At 37.5% G+C, this 19,258-nt stretch overlaps 1 protein-coding gene across 6 annotated transcripts in view; it reads left to right on the forward strand.

Annotated features, from left to right (window-relative positions):
* The window catches only part of LOC100241125 (homeobox-DDT domain protein RLT3), a 40,395-nt gene that overhangs the window by 1,402 nt on the left and 19,735 nt on the right, over window positions 1–19,258 (forward strand). For 2 of the 6 annotated variants that reach the window (XM_010646834.3, XM_010646833.3), the window contains exons 3-10: window positions 166–245; window positions 8,382–8,502; window positions 9,541–9,987; window positions 11,591–11,658; window positions 11,762–12,004; window positions 12,135–12,197; window positions 12,277–12,493; window positions 12,598–12,698. In XM_010646834.3, coding sequence (XP_010645136.1) covers window positions 240–245; window positions 8,382–8,502; window positions 9,541–9,987; window positions 11,591–11,658; window positions 11,762–12,004; window positions 12,135–12,197; window positions 12,277–12,493; window positions 12,598–12,698 — 1,266 coding nt within the window. In that variant the 5' untranslated portion in view covers window positions 166–239. Of the gene's footprint in view, window positions 1–165; window positions 289–8,381; window positions 8,503–9,540; window positions 9,988–11,590; window positions 11,659–11,761; window positions 12,005–12,134; window positions 12,198–12,276; window positions 12,494–12,597; window positions 12,699–19,258 lie in introns of all 6 variants that reach the window. The other 4 variants (XM_010646835.3, XM_010646837.3, XM_010646836.3 and 1 more) reach the window with 4 other exon arrangements.

Genomic DNA, 19,258 nt, shown 5'->3' on the forward strand with positions numbered 1-19,258 from the left:
TTGGAAACTATTTCCTGAAAATCATTTTTTGAATTAATATTTTTTAATGTAACCTATATAAAAGAAAAGAATTAAATTTTTTTAATCTTATATGTTCTGAAATTTCTTGTTAAAGGTCTGAAATACTAATTTTTCTTTGATTCTTTTTTCCCAAATTGTTTTCAGAGACTTTTGTTGAGGTTAAGAAATACTGGACGATGATTGGAGCTTGAATTTCGAGTGTAAGTGTGGTTTTCGAAATGGAGGTGTGTTTTTCTGGAGAAAATACACTCAAACTTGTCATTTAGGGTATGAAATTATTGAATTTGATTTTTTTTTTCTCAAAATTGATTTCAAAAATTCTGTTTGCCTATAAAAAAAAGAGTATTTATATTTGCATCCACCAAAGCTCTCTCCACATCCACCCAAATTAAGATTTTTGTAGGGACTAAAATGGCCCCCTAATGAAATAACTAAAATACCTTAAAGTTAAATGCAAGGTAGGACGGATTAACATTGTCTAGAACTATACTTTTGGACACCACGAAATCGTTTTTTCCCCATTTTTCTTCCACCTTTTCAAAATTTATTACTTCTAAAACACTTCTATATTATTCCTAACTGTTTTTTTAACTATCTTTACAACAAATTTTTGTCAAAATTTACATAAATCATAAGCTTTAAAACATATTTATGTAAAAACATAATATTGTTGTGTGAATTAAAAAAATTGTAAAAAAAATGTTGGAATTAGCTTGGAACTTGTCTCAAATACCTTTTTGTTAACTAATAAGCTTCGGGGAAAGGATTTTGCCTTAGGGTTTGTTGTTGAGAAGAAAAAAAATTGAGAGAAGAAAGAAGATGAAGGTTGGTCTGGAAGAGAATAATGAAGATGGTATTTTAGGTACATTTAAAATTTTTAGGTAGATGTGTTTGTTGAAAGAGAGAGAGAGAGAGAGAGAGAGAGAGAGAGAGAAAACCTTAATTCTCATTTAAAAATGATTGACTTCTTACAATAGAGAAATATATATACAAGGCTAGGTTGAACTAACTACCATATATGTGATCTATATTAAGAAAGGAAAGAAAGATTGTACACTATAAATACATTATATTCAACACTCCCCCTCAAGTTGGAGCATATATGTCATATGCACCAAGCTTGTTACAAATGTATTTAATCCTAAGACCTCTGAGAGATTTGGTGAAGATGTCTGCTAGTTGATCATTTGAGTTAACAAAACTTGTAACAACACACCCTGATGCGATCTTCTCTCTAATGAAGTGACAGTCAACTTCAATATGCTTGGTCCTTTCATGAAAGACTGGATTGGATGCAATATGTAATGCGGCCTGATTGTCACAAACGAGCTTTATCTGTTCATTTTTTCCAAATCTCAATTCTTGAAGGAGTTGCCTCAACCATATGAGTTCACATGTTGCCAAAGTCATAGCTCGATACTCAGCTTCGGCGCTTGATCTAACCACTACATCTTGTTTCTTACTCTTTCAGGATATTAAGTTACCTCCAATAAAAACACAATACCCTGAGGTGGAAAAACCTATCTGAGGGTGAACCAGCCCAGTTTGCATCTGTGTAACCAATAATTTGGGTATGACTCCTGTCTTCATACAACATACCTTGGCCTGGTGTTCCTTTAATATATCGAAGAATGCGGATCACAACATCCCAATGGTTGTCACATGGTGATTGTAGAAATTGACTAACCACACTCACAGGAAAAGAGATGTCTGACCGAGTGATGGTGAGGTAGTTCAGTTTGCCTACAAGTCATCGATATCTCCCAGGATCTCTTAGAGGCTCCCCCTGTCCTGGTACAAGTTTGACATTTGGATCCATAGGAGTGTCAACGGGTTTACATTCTAGCATACCTGTTTCTTCCAAGATGTCTAAGGCATACTTCCTTTGTGACATAACCACACCTGAACTGGATGAGCTATTTCAAGTCCCGGAAAGTACTTGAGTTTGTCAAAGTCTTTGGTTTGAAAGTGGTTGAAAAGGTGTTGCTTTAGTCTTTGGATACCCTCCCGATCTGCCTGTAATGACAATGTCATCCACATAAACTACCAAATAGATGCATTGGCTCGAAGAGTTATGATGATAGAAAACTGAATGATCTGCTTCACTTCGAAGCATTCCAAACTCTTGAACAACTGAACTAAAATGCCTAAACCATGCCCAAGGAGATTGTTTCAAGCCATATAGAAAGTAGCGTAACTTGCATACTAAACCAGACTCCCCCTAAGCAACAAAACCAGGTGGTCACTCCATATACACTTCCTCGAGAAGTTCACCATGAAGGACAACATTCTTAATATCCAACTGATAAAGAGGCCAATGACACATAGTTGCCATGGAGAGAAATAAGCGAATAGAAGCAATCTTGGCAACAGGAGAGAAGGTGTCACCATAGTCACAACCATAAATCTGAGTATAACCTTTAGCAACCAAGCGGGCCTTAAGGCGATCGACCTAACCATCAAGACCAACTTTAACAGTGTAGACCCAACGACATCCAACTGTGGATTTACCAGGAGGTAAAGAAATAAGATCCCATGTGCCATTGGAGTGCAGAGCAGCCATTTCATCAACCATTGCTTGTCACCACCTAGGATGAGAAAGTGCCTCACTAGTGCTCTTAGGAAGAGAAATAGAGGATAAAGTAGAGGCAAAGGTAGAATAGGATGAAGATAATCGATGGTAGCTCAAAAAATTATAAATAGGATGAGGATTACGAGTAGATCGATTACCTTTCCGAAGAGTAATTGGCAAATGGTCAGTAGATGACAGGGCCGGGGTAGGAGAAATCGGTGGGATAGGAGGTGAGTCATCAGGTACCTCAGCTGAAGAGAGAGGAGGAGCAACAACACGATGTCGACGATGATAAACCTGAAGAGGACGAGAGAGTGCATTTGAAGGGGAGGATATACAGGGAAGTGACAATACTTCAGAAATGGGAAAAGATTCAGAGGATGAGAAGAATGGAGAGTCCTCAAAGAAGGTGACATCAGCGGAGAGAAAATAACCATGAGTGTCAGGGGAATAACAACGATAGCCCTTCTGAAGTCGAGAGTATCCCAAGAAGATGCATTTCGTAGCTTTGGCGGAGAGCTTGTCCTGTCTAGGTGTGAGAGTATGAACAAAACAAGTACAACCAAAGACACGAGAAGGAAGGAAATAAAGAGGTTGGGTAGGAAAAAAGAAGGAATGAGGGATTTGGTCATATAATATAGATGAGGGCATATGATTAATCAAGTAACAGGCTGTAAGAACAGCATCCCCCCAAAAACGAAAAGGAACATGACTATGGAGAGGGAGGGTACGAGCTGTCTGAACAAGATATCGATTTTTACGTACAGTAACCCCATTTTGTTGAGGAGTATGAGCACAAGATGACTGATGGAGGATCCCATGTTGGGACATAAAAGAAGTAAAGGGTGTAGAAAAATATTCCCGAGCATTGTCACTGTGTAACACTGGAAGAGAAACATTGAATTGTGTTTGAATTTCAGTATAAAATTTCTGGAAAATAGAGAATAGCTTAGCTTGATTTTTCATTAAAAATAACCAAATACATCTTGAATAGTCATCAATGAAAGTGACAAAATATTGAAATCCTAAAGTAGATGCGGTCCGATAGGGACACCAAACATCAGTGTGGACAAGTTCAAAAGGAGACTTTGCCCGCTTATTCAAACGCTTTGGGAACGAGATACGAGTATGTTTCCCAAGCTGACATGACTCACACGCAAGCGACGACAAAGTGGAAAACGAGGGACCATCTTCTGGAAATTGGAGAGACTAGGATGACCCAGACGACTGTGAGTGAGAAGAGGAGCATCGGTGGAAATGCAAGCTGCAGGAGATGAAGGTGATGTGAGGTGATAGAGGCCTTGAGACTCATGCCCTATGCCAATCATCTTCCCCGTATTCCGGTCCTGTAAGATCACAGATTTATCAGAAAAAGTGATAGAACAGTTAAAAGTGCGAGTTATTTTGTTGATGGAAATAAGATTAAAAGGACACTCAGGGGCATAAAGGACAGAATGGAGAGGTAGGGAAGGGAGAGGATGAGCCAAACCAATACCTTTAGCCATAGTTTGGGAACCATTATCTAAAGTAACAGTAGGTAAGGCAGAGATAGTAGTAATAGAGGAGAAAATGTGTTTATTACCAGAGATATGATCAGATGCTCCAAAATCTAGAATCCATGGGCCAAGAGAATGAGACTGAGTAAAGCAGACAGAGAACCGGTCTGGGCAACAGAAGCTGATGTGGCTGCCTGATATCGGAGATAGGCATCATAATCACTACCAGTAAGGGTGATACTCTAAGATGTGGAGCTCGTAGCGGAGTCAGGTCGAGATAGCAGAGGATTAGATGACTGAGCAATGTGGGCAGTGCAAGGAGGCCGTCTATGTAATTGATAGCAACGATCTCGAGTGTGACCAAGCTTATTACAATAGGTGCACTGAGGACGTTGTCCTCGACCCCAATTGCCACTACGTCCTCCTCGAGAGTTAGTCTGAGAGGCTAACACAGATGAATCTGTAGAACCATCAGTCGACAAGGTCTGAGTAGAGGAGAGGCGTAAGAGACGAGCGAACACATCATCCAATGATGGTACTGATGGACTAGCAAGAATTTGATATCGGACAAACTCAAGATCTGGACGGAGGCCAATGAAGGTTAACACCATAAAGAACTTGTCAGTCTGTATTTGTTGAGCTTCAGCACCATTAGTGAAGGGCATCAAAGTTAAGAACTCCTCCTTAAGAGACGCAATCCTGCCAATATAAGTAGACAGATCCATGTCCTGCTGTCTCACATGAACAATATCAGAAACCACCTTATAAAATCGTTGAATGTCATTTGTGTATAATCCTTTAGTTTGAGTCCAAAATTTAAAGCAGGTTTTGTAGGCACGAAGATGATGTAAAATTTTGGGATCAACAGATTGCCATAATACGCTACATAATTGTGCATCGATTTTCTTCCATTGCACTTTGTCAACATCAGGTTTAGCATCCTCAAGTGTAACAAGATGATCCTCATAACTTTGTCCCATAAACCAGAGTTCCACGGACGTTGACCAGGAGAGATAATTCTCACTACCAATCAATTTTTCCGATGTGATAGTAGGAGATCCAGAGATGAAGGATGTAAAAAATAAGATTTTTAGTCGCCATATCCACTTCACCTGAGATTGAATCACGTTTGGATCGAAGAGAGCTCCAAAGGGAGGTCGGATTACAATTGTGGAAGAAGAAGCTGGTATGTTGGGACCCAAACAAAGGAGAAAAGTGACTGGAGATGAAGAAGAGGCATTCCCAAGGCACACACAGGTCTCGGCCAAGGAAAGGAGCTGCCGTCGGAGGCTGAAATGCCAAAAAATGGAGAAGCAGGGTTTGGAGAGGACTGACAGAGGCTTAGAAGTGCAAGACGGTGCCAGACGAGCCTACTGGTAGAAGCTTGGCACCAGAAAGTGGGCCACGCGCCGGCGCGTGGGATTCAGGCTATCGGAGAAAAACGGTGCGTGGGAGGCGGGTGGATAGATTTTTGGCTCCAATGCTCTGAGAAAAGTTGTGGATCTCCTCTTTGCGCTCCTGATGATGTGGTCGGTGTCAGAAAATATCGTCGGAAAAATGTTGATGGTGATGAGGGTTTTCTGACCACGATATGGCTAATCGGAAAGCTTTGGGAGATGGAAAGGGTGACTGGAATGAAACACGGTCACTGGACGGATTCCCGGAATTAATTACATGGGTAAACCAGAAAGAATAAAGTTTTCTCCCTTGACTCTGATACCATGTTGAAAGAGAGAGAGAGAGAGAGAGAAAACCTTAATTCTCATTAAAAAATGATTAACTTCTTATAATAGAGAAATATATATACAAGGCTAGGTTGAACTAACTACCATATATGTGACCTATATTAAGAAATGAAAGAAAGATTGTACATTATAAATACATTATATTCAACAGTGTTAATAAGAGTAATGTTTTAAAGTGGATATGTAGATAGGGTGGATGTGTAAAGTGATTAAGTGGATGCAAATATAAATTCTCAAAAAAAAAAAAAAAAAAATTGAAATTCTTTAAGAAGAATTTTTGCTGAAAATTTTTCAGTTTAGGAAATTCAATTTTGCAAATGGAGGTGAGTTTATGTGAAGTGAGATTTCAGGTGGTTGTGTTAATAAGATTAATGTTTTAAAGTGGATATGTAAATAGGATGGATGTATAGATTGATTAGGTGGATGCAAAATATAAATTCTCAAAAAAAAAAAAAAAAATGGAAATCTGAAATTCTTTTAGAAGAATTTTTGCAAGAATTCAATTTTGCAAATGGAGGTGAGTTTATGTGAAGTGAAATACAATTGAGCCATAGAGCCCGTTTGACAGTGATTCTAAAACGCGCTTCTAACCTTTACAACACTTGAAAACAACTCTTTTGATAAAAATTTTCAAATATTAGAAATGTTAGAGGCGTCTCCTAGAATCACTGTCAAATGAGCTCTTAATAAATACATCCTTTGTTTCTGGAAACAAAAAAAAAAAAAAAACAAAACTGAGAGATATGCTCACTACCTCTCTTCATGTGAGTTGCTTTGTTGTATCATATGTCGGTTTTCACATTTTGTTTTCTCTATCTCTCAATTGGTTATGTTGTTGGAAAAATACTAGATAAACTCAAAGCAATGTATTTTCCTGAAGTCTTTTTAGAACTTTTTCAATTTTTCTGCCTGAAGTTCGTTTTTGAAGTCTGAAATGACCGTGTTTTTCTTCAATTTTTCAATGTAGGTTGAGAAATGTTGAATGATAATTGGAGCTTGTTTTTGGAAATGGAAGTGTGTTTCCATTTAAAACAATTCTGAATTCCCAAAAATAAGATTTTGAGAACAGTCCTTAAAACTAGTTCTCAATTGTTATTAGGAATAAAATTCTGTTTAGGAACTGAAATATGAAAAACAATTTTTTTTGCCTTATTCTTTGTGAAAGGACTGTACACTCATGTACAATACGAAAATTCCCTACCCATTCTTTGTGTTTTTCTAATTGTTTTTTTAGAACACTTTACAAAAATGTCTGAAAACACCTCAAATTTATCGGCAAAAATATCCTGCTTTCAAAGCAAATTCACTGAAAACTATTTTCAATAAAAAATTTATGAAACATGCTTTTTAACTTAGAAAACTGTTTTATATTTTCTGAGTGCGCTCATGTACAGTGAAAAATTATTTTTAGTATTCAGTTCTCGATATTTGACAAAAATTGGTTGGAACAAAAATGGAATCGATTTTGTGTGGAAGTCTTTTTTATGTTTTAGAAATGCAAGCACTTTGGCAATTGAAAATAGTTCAGAAACAAATATTTGACTCCATTTGTGGTAATTCAAAATTTTCTAATTTTATTTCCAATTCTGAAACAGCCATTCTCATTTTTCATTCTGAAAAGATGATTTTTAGTTTTTGTTATGAAAGATTTATTTCATGCCCTGTTTTGAGAAAAAAAAATTAATTTTTTAATTTCTTATTATACAAAATCATTTTTACTTTCAGTTCTGAAAGTTCATTTCTTATTTTGAAAAGAGCATTTCCACTTTTGGGTCTGAAAATCTACTTCATTTCTTGTTCTGAAAAAAATCATTTCCATGTCTGGTTCTTAAAAAGGAAGACTGTTTGTTCCAGTGAAAATTCATTTATGTCCTGTATAGAAAAAACCATTTTCATTTCTGGTACTGCCATTTCCATGTTTGATTCTAAAAAAAACTATTTTAGGGCCTGTTTCACAATATTTTCAAAAATAGTTCTTAAAAAACATTTTTTGAGAACAATTATTGAAAACAGTTCTCACTTGCTTTCAAAAACAAAATTTTGTTTGGGAAATCAATTGTGGAAAACAATTTTGTTGGCTTATTCTCGATAAAATTAACAGTAAACTTATGTGTAATGTAAAAGTTTTCAAAATATTCTCCATTTCTTCAATTGTTACTAAGAATGGTTTATAAAAATCAATTGAAAACACCTCAGAAATTTGTTCTAGTAAACAACCTATTTTCAGAACAAATTCTCAAAAAATCTGTTTTCTGCCAAAATTTTATTAAAGGTGTTTTCTAAGTTTAAAAACTGCTTTCTGTTCTAAAGAATATAAAATTGTTTTGAAAAATAGTTTTCGAACAAGCCCTTAATTTCTGGCTCCGAAATTGAAAAAAAGATTTTATTTTCAGTACTGTAACAACTATTGTCATCGGTAGGAGAGAGAGCCTAAAGACCCTAAATTACTTTATCTCCAACTCTGTGTAGGCTTTTACATGAAGTGTAATTCTTGTGTTTTTTTAAATTAAATTTTTTATGGCTTATTATTGAAAATGACGTTTTCAGGACACTATGGGGACAAATGAGGTTGCAATTATTGAAGATCATGGAACAATTAATACTAATACAAACAGTATTAGGAGGAAGACTCCCCTCCAGCTTAAAACTCTCGAGAGCTTGTATTCGGGTGAGGTTCTCTCCTGTTCTATCTTTAATTCATTCCCTTTGTGTCGATGAATCCTTCTCAGGCTTAGTTTGGATCTTGGAAAGTACTAAGGAAAAAGAAAATGGGAAGGGATATCAACTTTGTTCTTTGGTTTGTTTATGGAAAATGTTCAGGAAAATGAAATATAATGAAAACTATTGCAAAACATATACATTTCAAATTCACTGTTTTCTATTTAAAAATAAAATAAAATTGGAAAAGAATTGGGGATAAATTTATTGCATTCAAACATATGTCACTTTCTTTCTGCTTTTCTTAATTTTCTCTTTTCCTTTCCTTTGTACTTTTTGATATCTAAATGGATATTAAGCTTCATTTGGATCTTGGGAAATGAAAAAAATAGGAAGAAATTATTTAATTCACTTGTTTGGTTTGTCATGGAAAATATGAAATAAAATATAATGGAAATGATTTAATAACATATATACCAGCAAATTCTTTAAATATTATATAAAAGATGAATAACATTGGAGAGGGAAGGAAGAAAAAACTTATTTGAGTTTAGAAATCATAGTTTACTCTCTGATTTAGATCTTGTTTGCTTTCCTGCACTTTTGATTCATTCTTATCTTTTTCTACTTATTTTTTCCCTTGTACTTTCATAATCCAACTAGAGCTTATTTTTCTTGCTTTCAACATTTGTCTATACAATTTTTATGAATCCTTTGTTAAAGTAATGCTGGTTCACCTGTTCTTTTCATGTTGTTATGGTGACATAAGTCATATAGCTGGGAGGTAATTAATTCGTGGACAAAGACATCTTTTCTCTCTTTTAGCCTGTACTTGATTCAACATCTCATTCTAGAGAAAGTTTTATTTAAAAAAAGAAAACCTATTAAAGAAATGTAATAACATTTCTCAAACCCTCATAATATGCATGGACATAAATGGAGCTTTGCAGAAAAGAAAACATTAAAAATTTCACTTAGAAATTGTTTTTGGTTGAAACAAGAGAGCTGTATTTTGTCCATTGTTCTAACATGATTTTGGGTGATGCAGAGGATAACTATCCCACACAAAGGGTTATGAAAGATTATGCTGCGGCTTTAGGATTGACATACAAGCAGGTCAGGGGATGGTTTTTTGAGAGGAGAAGAAAAGAGAAAAATGAAAATGGTATGGGAGTATCATCAAGTAAGAAACTTGTTAGGGCCAAAAATGGGATTGGAGTCGTAGCTGCAAAAAAGATAATTAGGCGAGTTGGCTTGGCAGCTCATTGTAGAGGAAACATGTCTTCATCTTCAACATACAACAGGGCATGCCTTGGGGCTCACCATTGGCATTGTTTTCGCAATCATGACTCTAGGGCTGTTGAGAGAGGGAAAATTTTGAATGAAGACTTATCAACTACAGATTACATACTGAAGAAGGTGTTCCGAAAGGATGGTCCCCCCCTTGGTGTGGAGTTTGATTCTCTACCTTCTAGTTCATTTTGCCATTGTACAGGTATGTTGTGGCACTTTCACTCTTCTGTTTCTTTATGAACTTATATTTTGTAGTTTCTGTTAAAGGATTACTTTATTAAAATTGATGAATTGTTCATTGCACATCTTCTTGTGAGTTTCTGGTGTTTGTGAACTAGCTTCTCAACAGTGCTCTATCTATGGAGGCAATGCAATGTTGTTATTCAACTGCTCAATCTTTTTTGAGCTTAAGGAAATGAATGAAAATACTTGTAGTTAATCTTCTTGACTTCTTACTTTGAACTTTTTTAATGAGTCATTGATTGATATGAATTTGTAAATACAATGAAGATGAGAAGACCCTTCAAAAATTTACACCAACTGATTAAAAGGATAACAAAAGGCCTTTCTGCAAGGAGGAAAAACAAAACGAGCTCAAGGAAGTAACAAAAACTTGTACTAGTCAATGAACCTACTACACAACTTGGGGTTAAAAAATCCCCAACAAAAGAAACCGGCTACTTAGCTGCCCTTTCATTAACTGATCTGCTACATAATTGGCTGAACATGGCACTTATCAAAAAAAAAAAAAAAATAATTGGCTGAACATGGAGCCCAAGAAAGGGAGCAATATGAGGTACTAGCAACATTTTGAATTTGGCGAAGCCACCTATACTTTGACCTCTCTCTGATTTGGAAGCTGAAGAGACTGCAGTAGCAGAATCCCCACCCCCCCATAAATTAGAGAGATCCAAAGCCTGGCTTGCAGTAAGCCCTCCAAAAGTGTGAAGATTTCTACCTCCATGGCTAAATCCTTTCTTGTTGCTTTTAAGAAAGTTCTTAATAATGAACCACGATGACCTCTAGTCACACCTTCAATCCTAAACTGTCCTAGGCTATGCAAGACACATCCATCAAAATATAGGTTAAGTAGATCCATTGAAGGTGGAATCTACACTGGATCACCTTTTAGGCCTGCAGACCACATTCCAATCAAGTTGTAGGAAGCTTGAAGGAGAACACGCTATGGTTGTTGAGTTAGAGGCCCAAAGAGGAATATAAATATACCAAGTTCCAAATAGGCTCCTTGGTCCTTAATATATCCTCAAAATCCATGATCCAATCCTGCCAATTATTCAAAGCAAAGTAAGGCAAACCACCTGCCAGAGCACCCTGCCTCTAGGAGCACCCACACTATGATTTTTTATTTATTTTTATTTTTTAATTTCTTTTTATAATAGGAAATCCACTCTGGTAGCAAGACATTTATCCTGACTTCCAGCGAAACAATGGGCCCACGCCTTTACCACTTAAATATTGGGAAGGTCAAATGTGGGACCTCTGGTTCTTTCTAGAGAGCACTGCTGTTGAGCTATAGCTCCATGGGCCAGGCCTTCCACTATGAACTTTTTGGTTAATGGGAACTGTAGCAATGATTGCTTGGGAGTTCTTTCCATTTCACTGTTGTGTTCAAAAGGAAGTACTTCTAAAATGATATATATCACCATCATGCATGTGTTTTAAGGTTGTTTATGTTGTTTTTTTTTTTCTTAATCACTTTTTTTTAAGTCCTTACATTGAACTGTCATACTCTATATTTGAATAGCTTCAAATTTTAGTGAGCTCATGCTGTTTTGAATGTCCAGATTCCAGAAACTCCCATCGTACTTGCCAAGAGAACCAAACATCTTCCAAAAGGAGAAAGGTGGTGGTAGTATGTTTTTAGCTGGCATCTTCCATAAATTAGCATCATCTATGGAGTTCCTTTCATTCCCCTGACTCTGACTTTCACATTCATTTTACATGTAAACTTTTAGGTGTCCAAGCCTGCTGTTTTACACCAGCAGTTTTGCAATAATAAGAGTGCTCCAGCAAAAATACACGGTATTGGAAAAGGTTTGATGACAGTCTGGAGGGCAACAAATCCCGGTGCTGGAGATTTTCCTACTGGCATTGATTTTGCTGATGGACAAGTTGCTGCTGTATCTCCAACTTCAACTTCTATACTAAGAAAGTCACTAATAAAAAAGAAAAAGCCACGAAAACAGTCATCCGTTACTGTAAGTCATCCAATCAACTTTTTGTGACATTCCTTAAAATTTGTGTGTTTGTTCCAATTGATAGTTGAGCAAACGTGTACTATTACCACTGCTTCTGGTAGTAGGCTGATGTGAATTTTTTTTTTTTCAGAAATGGAAAAGTGTAGGTGGTAAATTGAATGATAAAAAGAAGCCTTCAAGAAAAAGGGGAAAGGTACATGTAATCTAGTTATTTCATGTGTATGTTCAGGTTAATATTTGTAGTTGCTCAAATTCTGCTTGTTATATTTCAGGTGGAATGTAATAAAGATGTGAATCAGAAGAAGCCAAATAAAGAGAAATGTGAACTTGCTCTAGAAGAAGGGAAATCTCAAGAACACCTTGATCAGTTTGCAATGCTGATGGATGATGAGGAGCTGGAGCTTCAAGAATCGCAGGCAGGACCAAATCCTGTGACATGCTCTGCTCATTTTGCTACCAATGGACTACATGGCTGTTCACTTTGCAAAGGTTGGTTTCATTTGTTGTATTTTAAATTCTTGATGACCCCCTTACATCATATTGAGTTTCTTTTACACCCATAACGACAATGACCTGGAGGTTGTCATGTTCAGATTTGCTGGCCAAATTTCCTCCCAATGCTGTTAAGATGAAGCAACCATTCTGTATGCAACCTTGGGATTCTTCTCCAGAGCTTGTCAAGAAAATGTTCAAGGTGAATAGGAGCCTGAAATTGGGCATCATGTTTTTCACTTCTGAAAGTTCAAGATAATCTTACTTAAATGATGATTATGTATTTTCTTTTCCCATGTTCAAGTTTCTTAGTTATTGTTAATTTCATTATTAATCTTAAAAAAAAGGCTCAAGTTTATATCTAAATGCAATTTGCATCAACTGAGCTTACCCCTTTTCTTGAAGTTCAGATGCATTTAGTGTCAAAGAATTCAAAACCCTAGTTCCTACAAAATATGTACCCTTTCTTGTGTTGGAGAATTATCACCTGAACTCTGAACCTGTTGTTTTGAGCATGGTTTTTAATTTTGTGTCAGTTTATTGTGATGGAATTTCAGTTGGGCAGGTAATGAAAGAAATCGACATTTGGTAAAAAACAACCATCCTTATTCTGTCAATTCAAGTGGAGAATAGGAGCTTTATGGTTGTTTTCCTGATGCTTTTGAATATTAGTATGAACTTATATGTGTAAGTTGAAAATAGGAGTTTTACAGTTGTGTTCAATGTTTTTGAATGCCAGTGTGAATTTTTTTTTTTTAATTTTTTTTTTATGTACGCATGTGTGTAGTGCAGTGTAGTGTGGCATGTACAAGCTACTTGAAGAAAGAGTTGTTGGAGGAATTTTAAGGGGTTGGATAGCCATAATCTCCTAGATAACTTGAAAAAAATATTCATCTTGTGAAATATGGAACATATCTTATGGGAAAATCAAATACCTCTGCATACAACTTAATTGTTGTGTCTTCTTAATTCATGAATGGAATTAACATCAAAATCAGATTAGTAGCTTAGAAAACTAGTTTCTCTTATTCACTACATTTTGCAATATGTGAATGCGGTCATTTTTAATTGGTGTCTATGTGTTAGATATGTGTAACTGATTTTTTTTTTTTTTTTGATAGGAAACAACAAAGAAATATATTGATAGAATTAAGAAGTACAAAAGAAGGATGAGGAATCCTCCCACCAAAGAAATCTAAACAATAAGAATACAAAAACAAGAAACTAAAAGGTAAAAACAACGAACAATCTCTCTTAGCTAGACGATCCTATTGGAGCTACATACTGCTAGCCAATCTAGTTGTAACACATTAAGGGGAATGCCCTTAAAAACCATGGAGCAAAAAACTCAAAAAGAAGCAAGGAAGTGAATGGAATCCCATAGATTCTCTGAATTCCTAGTTTTATCCTCAAATATCCTAGCATTTCTTTCTCGCCACAACCTAAATTAAAGCAATGCACGCAGTTTGCCACAAAACCATGCCTCTCTTGGATTTTCCAAAATCTTTAAAATTGATGGACATCATGTCAGAAATGCTTCTTGGGAGAACCCAATCCATCTTGGCTAACTGAAATAATCTGTGCCACAATCCCATTGTCAAAGAACAATGTAAGAAAAGATGATCTGCTGATTCTCCTCGCTTCATACACAACTTACAAATGTCAGGATTAAGAGCTTTGTCAGGGCATTTACAAGTTTATATAAGATAATTGCTAAGGTCTTATCAGGGCGTTTACGCAAAGTTCTTCATGAAACAATCTCTGGCTCTCAAGGAGCCTTTGTTGAAGGGAGACACATTCTGGATGTTGTGTTGATAGCCAATGAAGTGGTGGATGAGAAAAGAAGGTCAGGGGAGGAAGGGGTAGTCTTCAAAATCGATTTTGAGAAGGCCTATGATCATGTGGATTGGGGCTTTTTAGATCATGTGCTACAAAGGAAGGGGTTCAGCCAGAAATGGAGATAATGGGCTGTTTGTCTTCATCAAGTTTTGCAATCCTAGTTAATGGGAATGCAAAGGGTTAGGTTAAGGCCTCTAGAGGTTTGAGACAAGGTGACCCCCTTTCTCCTTTCCTTTTTACTTTAGTGGCAGATGTTCTAAGTAGGTTGATGATCAAAGTAGAGGAAACTGGGCTAACTGAGGGTTTCTTTGTGGGGAGGGATAGGACTAGAGTGTCTTTGTTACAGTTTGCAGATGACACCATCTTTTTCTCTAAAGCCTCTATGGAACATCTTCAAAACCTCAAGATTATCCTTTTGGTTTTCGGGCAAGTATCTGGTTTAAAAATCAACTTAGAAAAAAGCACCATTTCAGGTATTAACACTAGACAGGAGCTGTTGTCTAGTTTGGCCTTGGTTTTGGATTGCAAAGTGTCAGAGTGGCCTTTGTCTTATTTAGGCCTTCCATTGGGAGGGAACCCAAAGATAATAGGCTTTTAGGATCCGGTGGTTGAGAGAATTTCGAGGAGGTTGGATGGTTGGAAAAAGGCCTTTTTGTCTTTGGGAGGGAGGATTACTTCAATTCAGTCTTGTCTGTCTCATATCCCTAGCTACTTTCTCTCCCTCTTTAAAATCCCATCATCAATGGCTTCAAAGATTGAGAAGATGCAAAAAGATTTTCTTTGGTCTGGGGCGGGGGAAGGGAAGAAAGATCATCTTATCAGATGGGATGTTGTTAGCAGACCAAAGGAGTTGGGAGGTTTGGGTTTTGGAAAGACTTCTCTGAGAAATATTGCTCTCTTAGGGAAATGGCTTTGGAGGTTCCCTAGAGAAAGGAGTGGTCTTTGGCATAAGGTTATTGCGAGTATATATGGGACACATCCTAATGGATGGGACGCCAACATGGTGGTGAGATGGTCACACAGATGTCCTTGGAAGGCTAGTACTTAAGTTTTCCAGGTTTTTTCCCCTTTTGTCCGCCTAATGGTGGGCAATGGGGAGAGAATTTGTTTTTGGGAAGATCTTTGATGGGGTAACCAAACTTTGTACTCTCAATTTGCTGATCTTTATAGAGTTATTTCTGTGAAAAACCTCACTGTCTCAAATGTCCTTGACAATTTCTTTCCACTGTCTTGGAATTTTAATTTTCCCCGCAATCTTACTGATTCAGAAATTGATCTCCTTTAGAGATTAATGTCATCCTTTAGTTCTGTGCTTTTCTCCTTCTTTGGCAGATTCAAGAGCGTGGTCTTTGTCATCGTCAAGCTTGTTTTCAGTGAAATATTTTTTCTTGGCCTTGTCAAAAGTCTCAAATCCTATCTTGTTCCTTCTGGCCAAGTTTTTGTGGAGTTCAAAAGCCCCTTCAAAGGTTAAGACCATCGCTTGGTTAGTAGCACATGGGAAGGTAAACACCAATGATAAGTTGCAATTGAGAAGACCCTACAAATCCCTCTGTCCTCAATGGTGCATTCTTTGCAAAGGAAATGAAGAGTCGATTGACCACCTTTTTCTTCATTGTCCTGTTACCATTGGACTCTGGCACAAGTTGTTCAATCTAGTGGGGTTGGTTTGGGTCCCTCCAAGGAGTTTTGAGGACATGCTGGTTATTGCTTTTAAAGGCTTGGGGAACTCATTAAGAGGCAAGAGACTTTGGCAAATCGCTTGCCTTACTTTGATTTGGATGGTATGGCAAGAGAGAAACAATAGGATCTTTGAGGATAAAGGGAGAACGGAAGAGATGTTATGAGATTTGATTCGGTTCTATTCTTCCCTATGGGCTTCTTGTACTGAAACTTTTAGAGGAGTTCCTCTAAGTGTTTTACAACTCAACTGGATTGCGATTTGCGTTTCAAAAGTTTGAAGAATGTTGGGGTTTCTCTTTGTTTTTAGATTTCTATTGGTGGGAGTTTTCTCTTTTGTTCAGTTTGTGTAGGAAGAACCTCTCATCCTTCCCTTGGTTTCTTCTCTTTCTTTTGTATCTTTTCTTTCTCCTGTATCTTTTCTTCTATTAATATATTTTTCTTCGTTTCTGTTCAAAAAAAAAAAAAAAAGGATTAAGAACTTTGTAGGGTCTTCTCAATTGTAGCAAGTCATTAGTATTTACCTTCTTGTGTGCCACTAACAAGACAAAGGACTTGACTTTAAAAGAGACTTGAGAATTCCATACAAAATTAGTAGGGAAAACTAGAGATAAATCGGAAAGGTGGGACAGGGCTAGAAAAAGAGACTTGACTGTAAATAACCCTGAAGAAAATAAAGACTAGGATCTCGCATCTGAAACCGATGGGGATAAATGCAAACAATCAAATGAACGTATGAAACTTTCTAAATCTTTTATCTCAGAATCGGAAAGGATACGATGTAAATTAAAGTTCCATGAGAAGGGGCAATCAGAACCGAGAATTGAACATATGAGAATATTTTAATCTGTGACTACTCTAAATAGTCTTGGATATTGGAAACCCAAAGGTTGGTCCCCCCACCACAAGTCTTCCCAAAAGCGAATTCTTTCCCCATCTCCTACCACAAACCGAGTATACTTTGAAAAATCCTGAAAGACCTGTGCAAAAGCCTTCCAAGGGCAACGATGTGACCATCTGACTATCGTGTTGGCATCCCAACCATTAGAATGTGTCCCATAAATGCTTAGAATGACCTGATGTTACAAAGTTGAACTCTCCCTAGGATACTTCCACAACCATTTCCCTAAAAGAGCGAGATCCCTTAGAGAAATCTTCCCAAACCCCAATCCCCCTTTTGCCTTCGGTTTACACACTACATCCCAACTAATAAGATGATCTCTTTTACATTCCCCAACTCCTGACCAAAGGAAATCCCTTTGCAATCTCTCAAATTTTGCAGCCACTGAAGCGGGAATCTTGAGCAAGGATAGAAAGTAGATAGGAATGTGGGAAAGGCATGAGTGGATAAGAGTTATCCTACCTTTGAAAGATAAATAAGTCTTTTGCCACCCATCTAATCTCCGCGAGATCCTCTTAATCACTGGATCCCAAAAGCCACAAGCCTTTGGATTCCCTCCCAAAGGAAGACCCAGGTAAAGTATAGGCAAATCAGAAGCCTTGCAATCAAGCATCAAGGCCAACCTAGAGAGATGATCTTGATCAAGGTTGATGCCAAAAAGGTTACTCTTGTCAAGATTGACCTTAAGCCCAAAAATTTGCCCAAACACTAAAAATAAACTCTCAAGAGTTTGCAGTTCTTCCACACGTGTTAGAAAAGAAGATGGTATCATCTGCGAATTGCAGATGGGACACCCTTGTTCTATTCCTACCTACACTGAAGCCCTCCTACATACTTCTTTCCTCTACTCTCAACAACATCCTACTCAACACATCGGCGACGATAGTAAACAGAGAAGGTGATAGAGGATCACCTTGTCTTAATATAGGCAAGGTAGAGATATGGGTGAGTCAACTCAGGAGGATTATGAGCCTCACTCGTGGACAGGTGGTAGAAGGCTGGTTGAGAAGGCTAAATCAACGACTAAAGGATGGTCTTCTGTTGGGGCAGTTGGTAGAGTGAAAGAGGGTGAAGAAAGTCAAAAGACTAAAGATGTATCTAAGGGGACACATGGCAAGAGAAGAGCGGAAGTGGGGAACAGTTGGTTCCAACCCTCCTCTTTGTTCAATTTGAATTCAAATAAAGAGAGAATAAGGCTTTTTGGGCCAAAGCAGGTTGGTGAAGTTTGGGCCGAAAGGGACAAGGCCCACTCAAATGTTGAGGATTGGCATTGGGCCTCTAATGCAATGCAAGAGAGAAGGACCCAATCTCCTCTTAAACCCATACCACTGGTGGAAGCAAATTTGGGCTGGGAGAGGGGTGTTATTTTAAAAGGCCTGTTATCGACGTTGGGCCAAGAAATGGGTGGAAAGCAGCCCATTTTTGAGAAGGGCTCTTTATGCAGAGAAGACTCCTTTGCAATGGGAAAGGGGAAGTCAGTCTTAAAGGTCTCTGTTTCTCAACTGAGGGGTTCTACGACGAAGTTTGGTTCAAAGAAGTTGTGGACTACTCTTATCCCTCCAATTTCTGGTTGCTGACAAGGGGTTCAAAGTCGAAGCGAGCCTCTAACGCATGAGATTCCATCTTCAGATTTTGTTGCTCCCCCAAAGGGCAATGCTTTCGAAGCGGGAACACAGTTGGAACGAAGGTTCAGTGCGAGTCCTCTCACTTTTAGTCGATCGTCAGGGTTTCGAAAAAGTTGTTCTGGGGAAAGGGCTTCGTCGAGAAGAGGAGACATGGATAATCAACAAAGGTCTTCTCTTAAGGCTTCTAGACATTCAAAGGGGAAGGAGAAACTGCACAAATCCTCTAACGTTGAAGACAGAGCAGTCTCTGAGGGTTTCGGGGGTTTTGTTCATCGTGACTCTTCAGTCATGGTTTTTCCTTCTAATCCAGTAATCAGAGAAAAAGGGCTAAACTCTGTGGGGACTTGTGGAATGATGGTAGTGGAAAACATTGAGGTATCTTCTTCTCCACTTCCTTAGTCATCTTTGTCAATTTTCCCCCCTCCTATGGCTTGGCACATCCACCTCTGAGTCCTTCTGATCTCGTTCTTCCCAGTTCAGTAATTCAGTCTTAGTATCCTACGAAATCCTGAGTTGTATCTGAATTGTTTTTAAAAAAAAATGACGATGGTGCTTTATGTCAAGATTTTGTTGGCAATTCTAACCTAGATGTTGTGGAGTCCCAGTTAGCTTGTCTGAACCAAATGTCTGAGGGTATTAACTCCCTTAAGACCATGCCTAGCAAAAGGGCTAAAGTTCGTGAGGTCTTAAGTTCTCTGGATATTAACGTGTATTCTAGGC

This window comes from Vitis vinifera, chromosome 19 (assembly GCF_030704535.1).
Source record: "Vitis vinifera cultivar Pinot Noir 40024 chromosome 19, ASM3070453v1".
NCBI lineage: Eukaryota > Viridiplantae > Streptophyta > Magnoliopsida > Vitales > Vitaceae > Vitis > Vitis vinifera.